General features: G+C 41.3%; 1 protein-coding gene across 2 annotated transcripts in view; it reads left to right on the forward strand.

Annotated features, from left to right (window-relative positions):
- The window catches only part of CCDC152 (coiled-coil domain containing 152), a 39137-nt gene continuing 26821 nt past the window's right edge, over positions 1-12316 (forward strand). The window contains exons 1-3 of one of the 2 annotated variants that reach the window (XM_025207699.1): positions 1-55; positions 8398-8483; positions 11159-11264. In XM_025207699.1, the coding sequence (XP_025063484.1) occupies positions 16-55; positions 8398-8483; positions 11159-11264 (232 nt within the window). In that variant the 5' untranslated portion in view covers positions 1-15. Of the gene's footprint in view, positions 56-6434; positions 6483-8397; positions 8484-11158; positions 11265-12316 lie in introns of those variants that run through there. The other variant, XM_025207700.1, reaches the window with a different exon arrangement.

The raw sequence follows: 12316 nt of genomic DNA on the forward strand, positions 1-12316 counted from the left end.
AGCACAGAGGCAGCAATGACAGCGGCACTGCAGCCTACCATGGTGCAAGCTCCAGGTGAGTAGCAAACGCTGCCTGGCGCGGCAAGCAGGGGGGCCGCTTTCCTCTGGGCCAAGCAGCTGCTAAGTGCGGGAAAAAGCGGCCCCTCCCTCGCCCTGTGGCCGGCACCCAGCACTGCAGCTGTTCACAGCCTGTGTGGAGCTGCTTGTGCCTGCTCAGGACAGCTCCGTGCTGGCTGCAAGCAGCTGCAGCAAGGAGTGCCAGCCACGGGGCAGGGGAGGGGGCCACTTTTCCCCTGCACTCAGCACCAGCTTGTTCCCTGCTGGTGAGCACAGGGTTGGGACTGCACACTGCCCCCCACCTTTACCCCAGGGCTGAGGGGGGCACTGGGAGTAAGCAGGCACGGGAGCCAGCAGGAGCATGCAGCCCACACCAATGGCCCAGGGCCAGCGCTGGCAGGGCCCATAGCAGGGAGGCAGGAGTACTGGGTCCTGGCCGGTAGAGGCTCTGTGGAGCTGGGCCAGCTCCCCCTTCTCCCTGCTGGTGTAGCCCAACCCAGCTACACAGACCCTGCCAGTCTGCACCCCACTCTGGGCCTCACTGGCGCTGGGCCTGAGACATTGGTCCCAAAACATTGGTTCCAAGATGGTGACCAGGGGGCGGGGCACCTGTCAAGGGGTGGGGCTACCTATGCAGCCGACAGCTTGCCAAAACTGGGTAAGTGGCCCTCCACCCAAAATAATTGCCCACCCCTGGATTAGCCCCATTGCTCATGTTTGTTATTGATGTTCCAACGTGCATGTGCCGGTATTTCAGGCATCACCATGTTGGCCAGTCTAGATCAGCCCTTCTAGGAAGGTCCTCATGGGGTTCCAGGTCCATTTCAGAGCACCTGATTGCACATAATCTTTCTTTTCATAACCTCAGTTGCCCCCTGTCAGCCATCATGTCCAACAGTGTAACACTGGTCACAAAACTCACACTTCAAACCATTTAGTTATTTCTGTATGACTGTAGAGTGGATGCCTGGGGTCTTCCATATGCCATCATCTTTCTTTTTGGCTCACCACCTTTCTTCTGATATCAGGTGGTGCAATGGCAGCCAGTAAAGCTAAGCTATCTTTTAGTGTTAGTGTTAGACATCCTGTTATTTCACAACAGCTCTCATTTAGAACTGGGCCTAGTTTCTTGGCATGTTCCCATACTGGACATGCATACTCTGCAGTGGAGTAACACAAGTAACACAATAGCAGTGGTTCATAATATAGCTGCCCGGGTTCACTCCCTACTTTGAGGTGACCAACTTTTGAAGTACATGATCACAGGCACTGACTTTCCCTTTCATCTTTTCTACTTGCGCTTTGAAGGTAAGTGTTCTTTCCAGTGTAGCCCCAAAGTACACAGGGTTCAGGTGATTAGTCAGTGGGATTCTTTCCCAAGTTATGTTTAATTTCTGCTTGGCTTCTCTATGGTGCAGGTGAAAAGCTGTGACATGCATCTTGGTTGGGTTTCCCATGCTGCTACACTGCAGCACAAGGGAGGTGGGGGTTGACCCTGGGAGATCCAGAGGTCAAAAAAACCCATGCAGAAAAAAACTGGGGTGACACACATGGAGGCAGCATGCACTGCCCAAAACCAGTGCCTGGCTAGCCAGAGCCATGCTCCAGCTGCTGGCCACGCTCCCAGCTACAGGAGCAACATGGCTGCAGCTTCCCTGGTTCTCAGACCTCAGGTAAGACTACTGGGGCCAGCACAGTTATTGGCCCCAGCCTCCCCTACCCTACCTGAGATAACCTGCCATGCTCCAGAGCACACATGGCATGGGCGTTCTCTGGGCACAACTAGCAGCAGCACAAGATGTGCCATTGCTAGTTGTCCCCCAGGAGCCAAACATCTGCGCTCATCTAGACACGGCCTATGAGTTGGTCATTGGTATATATGTTAAAAAGGATCCATGCTGGCATACTACCCTGTGAGAGGCTGTTTTGTTGTCATCTTCAGTGGCTCTGTTCTTGCACAGTTCTACGTAAAAATGTCTATTCTCCAAAACAGATCAGATAAGCTGCATTAGGTGGTACTCATGAGTCATATTGGAGACTTTGGCAAGCAGGTTTTGGTGCCTGACTATGTTATATGCCACTGATAGGGATGATAACAGATGCTGTGTTTGTAGACCTTTCTCAAATCCTTAATAGGCTGTAATGCGAGTTCCATAAAGAGAACAGACTACCTACAGTGGACAGTGGTGAATTATTTATAAATTTTATAGAAAGACTGAAAGATGTTGTCAAGGGAACAGACAGAAAAAAACATTCTGAATATGTCACACTGAAAACTTAAGTGCCATTACATTGCCTGAAGCCTTTCCAGTTAAACACACTTCCTAATTAAGAGGTGCAGACTGAAATCCTGTTCAGCATGGCAGAACCTATAAAATAGGAACTAAAGAAAGGTGTAGCATCATAACATCAACTGCATTTTTTTATACCAGATTTATCTGGGATCTTGTTGCAAACAGAACCCTTAGACAAAGGGCTAGACCAAGGCAATTTATTTGTTGATAGAATAAAATATTATAGCGCGTGCATCTGTAAAAAACATAAAATAAAATGCCTATCTTTTTCTGACTCTACAAGAGAAGTATTTGGATCACATGAAACTGCAAGGTTTTGTTGCTGTGGGTGCTGGTGCAGAGACCTTATTTACAAATAAAGACTAGGAGACAATGTTTGGGACCTTATTTTAGACAAAAAATATGTTTTGATGTCTCCTTGTTTAACTTTCTCAGTTATCGATTCAGTTCCATACAATCAACAGGTGGCATAATTCAATATGTTCCGTATAAATGAATAGTCCTCCAGTGTAATTGACAAAGAGTCATAGAGTCTTTGAAATACCTTTATATTTTTAACAGAGAATAAGAACAAAATTCAACCCATGCTTTTTATCAGTAGGGTAAGGACTCGATCCTGAGAGGTAACTCCTCCTAGGCACCGGGGAGCTGAAACTGTTTTGATTTTTCAGAGGCATTCAGAAGCTTGTCGAGTTTAGTTCCTATATTCAGACCAGATGCCCCCAATCCATGCAGTATAGACTACTTTGTTTTCAGAGAAAAAGATGTCCGAGAAAGTCATAGAAAAACAATCCATTAACATTAGTTGCCTATGAACACACCAGACTGTGCTCACATCCATCTAAAAGAATATGACCCAAAGCCAAAATACTTAATCTATGGCAACCCTCTTTTTTTCCTGTAGAATTTGTTTGCTAGAAAACAAGGAATGTGGAAATTTTACATCATGTTCTAACTGCGAAGCCTGAATGACAGGGTTGTACTTAATGGTCTTAACTTAAAATGTTAACATAAAAGACAGCATTACCTTTGCCTCACTATTAAGAAAGCAATTGCTATTTAAAATTGCTTTGAACTTCTATCACTCTTTTCCTCTCCCCCGTGTCCCCAGTCAACTTAAAATTGGTAATGTTTTATCTTTGCCTCTAAGTCATAATCATAACCTTCTTGCTGTGTGAAAGAGGTCAGTGGGAGCGCTGCCATTCGTTCTTCCCCAACTCCTACAACTACCAGAGATGAATGAGGTGGCAGTGTATGCACTCCTTGGCACCTGCAATGATTCTGTCCTCTCAGCACTGAATCAATTTTCCCTGCCCCCACTTTGCTTCCCAAAGAGCACATCAGTCTGGAGCACATCAGCCATAAAAGTCCTGAATTCACTCTGTGCCCTACTTCTTTCCCAGGGCGTTGCACCCACCCCCCATCGCATTCATGTTGCTTGATGGCTTCATTTATATATGAAGTTGCCACACAAGCATCAGCAGCTCTGCAGCCACTTTCTTTCTGTAATAGCTATGGCATTACAGCAAAAGGGAGAGTTTACTATATCATTTTCAAAAATATTTTATTAAGCTAAGTTATTTTGTTTCTCCTGTCCTGTTTTCTTGTTCATATGTTTTATGAATATTATTGCAGCCATGCTCCCAGAGCGGGGCATCTACTTCTGGCCTCGCCACCCTTCAGCTCCTCCATGGGAGCTCTGCCTTCCTGCCTCGAGGGGCGGAGGAGCCCGTGTGCCGCCGCAGCGGCAGCCCCGCAGCCCCCATGGCGCAGTCCAGAGGCAGGTTGCACGGGCGGCGGAGGGGAAGGCTATTCCGTACTCCCCCTCCACACCACTGGTGGTACAGTCTGCTGGCTGGGCTATTTTCCCGCCTTTTGGGAAAAGCATCATGGTGACTCCTCCTGAGGAGAGAAGGGGGAAGGCTGAGGGGAGGGGAGGGAGTGAGGTGAACAAGGGCCTTATTTCTTCCTGGGCGCAGGCTCCCCATGCCCCACAGTCACAGACAGGCGATGCAGAGCCAAGCAGTGTCCCCAGTGCCTACCCACCATGCCAAGGAGAGACCAACCCTTGAGCCGCTGGCCCTGCCAGAGCAGGAGATGCATGAAGGCACCATGTCTCACTGGGGCACAATTTTGACTCTATTAATGGCAATGGGTGTTTTTGATAGCGCGGGGCGGTCCCACACGAGCATCCCTAAGTTCCAGCACAAGGGAGGATCTAACCCACTTTCTGAGGCCAGGTCACGTTGCTGTGTCTGCACCATGGCAGCAGTCTGCCCGGCCCTCGTTATGCCCTGCCCACAGCTCATGTACTCCTGTGCTGATGCTTACAGCAGACCCCAAGGCAACCAATAGCACTGAGCAGGGGGCAGCAACGTGCCTCAGTGTGGAGCTGGGGCCTGTATGCTCCATTGTGGGCAACTCCGGATAGAGTGAGTGGGCACCATAGCGCCTGCAAGGCACTGCAGTCAAAACTTCCACAAGCAGACTGCATCTAAATCTTCAGATTTGGATGGCCCGCCACTTTGACACACTGCAGAGCATGCTGCACGTCATCATGTGGCTTGCTGGAGATAAAGAGGGTTGTGTGTCTCATTGCAATATTCTTCAGTTGTTGTTGATGGCCGCCGCATCTCAGTGATCCCTGCCCTGTTAACCATATGCTGATTTCACAAATTAGGAGTAGAGAGGAGAAACACTGGAACTAATATTTGCTTCTTTTAAAATATTCCCAAGATTATTGCTACACATTATTTTTAACTTAGCACAAATGTGACATTTTATAGTTTAAAATATAGTAGAATTTAATTTTGTAAATTGACTTTTTTCTTTGTGTCTTTATGCGATGTTGAATAAGATACTAACCTTTTATATCCACACACAATATCCTTCCTTTCTTTTGTACTCTCACAATTGCCTATGAATAAATAATTAAAGCAAGATAAGAGCAAATGCCAGTGCCCGCCTAATCAAAAGGAGAAACAGAAAAAAAAACCCAGTAAAGATGTTACAATACAATATAAGAAATACTATTCCTCTGATATACCCTATTCTCTGGTTTTAGGTTGGTAGGCAGAACCAAAATGAAAAGAGTTATGTGGGGAAAAAAAGACTGATGGTTTTCTTTTTAATCTCATAATGTACTTTTACTGCCTTAATGGGATGAGACTGAATTGTTTGCCAGAATAGAGTAAAAGAAACTATTTAATTTAATTGTGATTATAGTCAGAATATCTACATTCAAATGGCACTGTTTCTTCTTGTAGTGAAAAAGATAAGAATATCCAGGGTTCAAAATATGAATAGAAGGTTTACTGCAAATAATGTCATTAGAAAAAGGAATATATATAACAAAAAGAGACTCATATGCCAATATGCAAACTTTCTTTTTTGATTTATTTGGAAAAAAGCGAAATAATCATAATAATAAAACATCTTCAGAAAAATATTTCTTTCTTTTAACTCTCAGTATTTCAGTTCAACAGAAGTCTATGGCACTCTTGACCTGGTGTGGCAAAGAACTGAGCACCTCTTCTCTTTCAACAAAATATAAAGGCATTCAGTACTTACCTAAAGGCATTCAGCATCTTGCAAATTTGGACAAATAGTAGCATAAAGTAGGCATATATAACAAGAATATGGGTTGTCAGTTCCCTGCCTTCCTACCCACTCAGAATTTGGAGTGTAAAACATAAATGGAAAATAAAAGAAGTAGCAAGAGAAAAGGAAGAGATGCATGACCATGGTGAAGAGGAATTAAGATAAACAAATAAAAATGCATATTAGAGTACAGAGTACTCTACATCTATATAGAGTACAGAGTTTGGCATTCATAAGTGCCTCATCAACAAGTATACTTTGGCGGGACATAGATATTTATAAAACTACCTAGGCAGGAAGGTCTAATCCTGTACAGATAAATTAAGAATCAGATTATGGAATAGGTCAGATTTTTTGCTAATTTTTCAAATCACAATGTAATGTTCATAATTATGAGAAACCACAGATTATTGAAATTCTTAATTAATTAATTTATTAAGAAGTAATGTTTGTTCAGTAAAGCTAAGCTATATTTCCTGTATACATTCTTAGACTGCCAGAGACTGAGCCTGGGCATCTTCCAGAAGTGTTGTAAGTTCTTCCTATTTGGGCAGGTGCTTAGCAGACAAAGCTAAGTTGGGATATTGTTTAAGGGAGAGATTACTATATAATTTTTTAAAATATTTTATTAAGCTATTTTGTTTCTCCTGTCCTGTGCTCTTGTTCATATGTTTTATGAATTATTTTACTCTCTTCTCTAAGCCACCCTGAGCCCTTGTCTGGAAGGGCAGCATATAAATCTGATAAATAAATACATGCATTAGCCATTTAATTATTTTGCATGAACAATGAATGAATCCAAAAAACAGTTATGTATTAATCACAGAAAGTTAATTTCCTGATATTGTATTTGTACTAATAGTAGCTAAATATATACAGATTTAGTTTAGATCGCTAAGAGTATCTGTTGATTTAGGTAACAGGCATCACCTTTGTGCCACCTAAATATTTTTATGATGGCCCAAAGGCCAAGCAAACAGATGTCAATACCCCTTGTTGCACCACAAATGCCCAAAATTTGTGGCCACAAAGTAGGTGGTATCAATTTCTGTTACTTTATTGCATCAGATGTCTTTTACCTTTATGATGGGAGAGCATGGTCAGCCCAAAATTGTCCACTTTCTCCAGCTGGCCTGGGGCTGGTGTTCCTGGGGCTTGAGGGGCCTCATCCTGCATGCCCAGGGAATTCCTATGCAGGATCACGACCCTCAAACTGCAGGAGCACCTACTCAGCTTTCCCCGGTTCCAGAGACACACCCCACTCAATCTCCTAGACATATCTCTATTAGTAGGGAGCTCCAACTTCCCCTGCCTACGGAGATGTGCCCAGGAGATTCCCCAGGGCGCATTTCTATAAGTGGGGAAACACATTACCTATCATTCCGCAGCAGTGGGCCCCTGCCTAATGCCAGACAAGAGGCAGCATGTGTTGCACACAATGAAGCAGATTAGCTGTGCCAGGGCACTGCCTACTGCAGTTCTTCCGCCTCACTTGGCAACATTTGTTTATACCTCTGACATAATTAATGTGTTAATCAAAAATAGTCATTTGCATCTACATTCCAGTTTAATTTTATCTTCAGTATTTTTATCTATTCAGGCTTTTTTATAGTATGCATTTCAAACTATGATCTTGCTATTTTGCCTCTTAGCATATCTAAAAAGTGGATATATAAACCAGCAGACAGCTAAAAGCTGAAGTTGCAGCTCTGTCCAGAATTAATTTGACATTTCCTGGTGCTCTGATTAAAGTAATCAGAGCACCAGGAAATGGTGCACCAGAGGTGCACCAGAAATACTGTTGTCTTGGATGGGAGCAAAGTTTGGCCAGCACTTTTAAAAATTGTACTTGCCTTTTGTTGTAAAGCTATTATCTATGCATTAATACAGGGCTTCCTGGCCTCAGTTCAAATAATTGTTCAAAAACTTTACATATAAAAATCAATTTAAGCCTGAGTAGTAGGTATGGCAGTAGAATGTGAACTTATAAAATATTTGGCTATATTTGGCATTAACTTACACACTGAAAAATCCCTCTGACTTCAATACCATCATATAGCTCTACAGAAATGTCAAATTACTGAGATACTTGCCATTCAGCTTGAGAGTATTTTCCCAACCTTTCGGACATGTGAACATCATTAACACTACTAGTAATAATGATTTTTTTATTTTTAAAAAAGTGGTTCTCAGATCCATGGGACAAATAAGATGTCTAGAAAAATAACTACAGTCCTTGTTGGCTTATTAATAATCATTTTACTTAGAATGTGTTTATTTCTAGGATTGATGGCAATTTACTTTAATGTTCAAGATTATTTGATTTGTATTCACATGCATGAAATCTCTGTGACAGTGTGAACAAGGAAATAATTTAGCTCACCAAGTAGAAATTCTTAAATCAGTATTCCTTTTTATATAGTAAATACTGACTGTTATGTTCTAGAAAAAATTAATCAGACCAGTGAAGCACACGTGAAGACAATGGTGAATCCTGACAAACTTTTAGATGATTTCTCACAGATAGAAAAGGTATGTGAGGAAAATAAATACAGTTGAAATCACATTTTTTTTAAATCTAGGGACTCGTTTTCAAATGATTATTTTTCTGCTATAATGGTATCTGCATATTCTTACTGCTTGTGTGATGTTTCTCTAATGCTAGAGAATGTTGGGAACCTACTGGAAAGTTGTGTATTGTTAACCAAAGAAGTAACCTTACTCACCACTGAATATTTGAAGCCAAACTATAAAATGGATGCATTGTCCTTTGGGTAGGCAATGATGCAAAACTTCCTTAGTACTGGTATTCATTGTTAAATTGTGTTGTAATTAGTTAGGAACTGTTACATTTGTTTGAGCCATTGTGCACTTTTGTCTAGCCTAGGGTCTTTGGAATTTTGTGTCATGAGTCCTTAGGTCCCAAAGATTCAGATAAGGATTGTTTTAAGTGCTGAGTTCATCTTGTGCATATTTCTGCAGACAGATATCATTTCTGTTGTTCTGCTTCATGAATCCTTGTTCTGCAGATTATTACTCAGTGGGCAGTGCTTACTGCACATTTATTTAGTACTTGATTATACAAGTACTAAATTAAATACGCAGTAATGTCACTAAGAAGTGTGCTCTGGTGCTACTTTGCAGTACATCTGGTTACTGCACATTTATTTAGTACTTGATTATACAAGTATTAGATTAAATGCTCAGTAACCAGAAGTACTGCAAAGTAGCACCAGAGCACACCATTTTAGTGACATTATTGTGCAGTAGCATATTAACATTGTGCTGTGATGCACTCCTGCACAGTTAGTGTCTCATGTAGACATGCCCTGACATGTAGTCAGAGCTTCATGCCTCAGACCCACAGGGAGGCAGCAGCAGAAGCAAGGTGCCCTTATAAGTCTGCCCCTGGTAGCTTCCTCTGCTTCAACTTCAAAGCCAGACAAGTCAGGCAGTGTTTTCTCTAAGCTGTATGGTATGCGCAGCCATGCAGGCACGCTCATGCCGAACTGCCAGGCCCACCTGCGTGGCCACACATGCTACACTGCTTAGAGGGAACAGTGAAATCAGGAACAACTCTTAGTCCAATGCGAGTGTTCATGGAAGTAAGTTCAGATTCCCAAGAATTTTGTATTTAGATACCTATAAATACACAGAGGCACCTAAAAGTCTGACCCATAGATCCTAATTCACCCATATCAAGCCATCATTGGTACTGTGACTATCTGCTCAACAAAGTGAGCCTTCTGGTGCTGTGACCAATTTTGGTTTATATGTTAGTTTCTCACCAGCATCAGGATCTTCTCCAGTATCAGAAGAAACCTGATATTCACTGGTATGTCTGTCCAAAGCTCTCTTCAGTACCAAAAGATCATGTTCCATTGGAACAAGACATGGGGACACCTCCTCCCTGCAAGCATAGTCCATGGCTTTGAGGAAATATGCCTACTCGGGCAGTTCCCACAAGTGGTTAATATGCAGAGGAGAACCCAAGTGAGGAGGGAGTTGGGGGATATAATGACTTCCCATGAAAACTGTTTAAAAGTGTTTCCTCTGCATATTTATGCTACTCACATACCTTCCCCCTTATCAAATTCCAGCAGTAGTTAATGGAAAGGGCTAGATCTGGCCCATAGACTTTTGGAATTCTGACACCAGCAGGTCAGCATACCCCTTTATAATGTTGACTTAGAATATTCATTCTGCAACAAAGGGCATTTATACATGTACCTTTTTATCCTGCAATACATTGGAGATCCACTGCTTCAGAGCAGACTCAATTAATCAAGTCTTCTCCCCATGTGAGCTTATGTACACTGCCGCTGTGCCGCGTACAGTTGTATAAGTGGTGAAATGTGCGTCAGCATGCAGAAAATGGCAGGAGTGCACTTTTGAACAAAAGCACCTCCAAGGGGTTTTAGTTCAAAAGCAGACTGCTGCCATTTTCTTTGCACTGATGCACATTTCACCACTTATACAAGTGCAAGCGCCGCAGCACCAGGCGCTTTTCAAAGCACCCAGCGCTGCAGCACTTGCACATATAAAAAAGCCCAAAAAATCCAAATGGGTCCAATGTCCCAACATTTCTGAAGGACATTGGACCTGTTTGGATTTGATTGATTGATCACTTGATTCCTGAAGTTCTGCATCAATGGAGAGAGACAACCACAAGGTGATGCTCAATAGTGGGTGTGTCTACACATGCACTTTAATGTGCAGTCTCCTGTTTTTACTGTGCATTAGAGTGTCATGGCAAAAACTGTGCTGGTATGCTAATGCACAGTAAAATTAGGCTACTGCATATTATGCATCACTAAAAAAGCATGCACTTTCACTACAGTGCATTAGGGAAGCCTAATGCACATTTAGTTAGTACCTCACATTAGAGGTACTAAATTTAATGTGCACTAGCAAAAGCATATTCATGAACATATAGACACACCCAGTGTGATTTTAAGTAATGCTTATGAAGCCTGGAGACCAAACTATTCATTATCTATGGTGGAAACTGGAAACCCAATCTATACAGCTAATGCGTTATGTCAATAGAATAGACATGGGAGATGCGTACTGCACTATTCTATAAATCGTAACTGGATAGTTTTCTTTTAATATTTAACTTAACATCCTAGGATGTAGATGAAAAAAAATGAGCAAAAGATTTTAACTGAGCATTAACTTGAAGCTTTGTCAATAATTTTCTATAGAAAATGTCAGAAATTAATGAGAAGAATAACCTTCTGGTTCTTGAACTAGAAAAATCTAACAGGCTATTAACATTAAGTCAATCAAAGGAAGATTCAATAAAAGAAGGTAAGTGTCTCTCTGTTTACTGTTGAAAAATTAGTAGATTCCTTTCTTATATTTGGCAAGTTCATAAGTATAATTCCATTATCTCCTGTCATTCAAGAGTAACGCAACAAGGATCAGAGATGTCCTATAAATGAAACACTTTCTATACATTTTTTCTTCTTTAGTTAGATATCTTATTGTAATCCTAAGAAGTTCATCAGCCCACCACAACATGAATTTTTTGTTTGAATAGGCCCTACATGATAAGGAAAAAATGAAAACCCAAATATTAAATGTATTTGCTTCCTGTTATAAAAATTGCATCAAATCTTATTCATTCTTATGACAGCTTTTAAATTGTTCTTTTTCTGTAGGACCCCAAATAATTGCATCCACTCTCATAAAATAAAGAAATTATCAGAAGCATATTCATTTGTATAAAGATATTAAGTAAAGATTAATTAAATTAAATTTAAATTTTTCATAATTTAATTATTGGTAATAATTTGAGTGATTCAAAATATCACTGTCTTTTTCTGGAATGAGTTTCACTCATATATAATACAGCTAAGATTCAGCCAAAAATATAATGCCTAACGCTTGTAAACAATAAGATTTATTTTCCTTTCAACAGAAACATTTATTAATACGAATATATTTAGATTATAGGAATGATTCTATATTCCCTATGGGAGCAAACTCATCTTTTATTTATTTTTCTTTGTTTTCTTCCTATTTTGGTTGCAGTTTTTAACCTCTGTTCCCTTCTTTCTTCATTCTTTCTTTCTCTTTTAGGGTTCATCTATAACAGAGTGGCAGCAAGGTTCTAATCCTGGAAGAATATCAGTGAGGCTACTCTGGGCTTGTTCCTCACTACCCACTCTTGAATCCTCAGTTGCCAGCCTATCTGTGAGTGTGGAGTGGCTTCACTGGTATACTTCTAGACTTTCTTCTTTTTTATGACTTTCTTTTTTTGTGCTTTTCATGGATCTTGTTTTCCAGATCCTTTGCATTTTTCCCAGAAATTTTCTTTTCCTTTTTTCTCTAGTTTTCCTTCTTCAATGGCCTATGGC

This window comes from Alligator sinensis, unplaced genomic scaffold (assembly GCF_000455745.1).
Source record: "Alligator sinensis unplaced genomic scaffold, ASM45574v1 scaffold663_1, whole genome shotgun sequence".
Lineage (NCBI taxonomy): Eukaryota > Metazoa > Chordata > Crocodylia > Alligatoridae > Alligator > Alligator sinensis.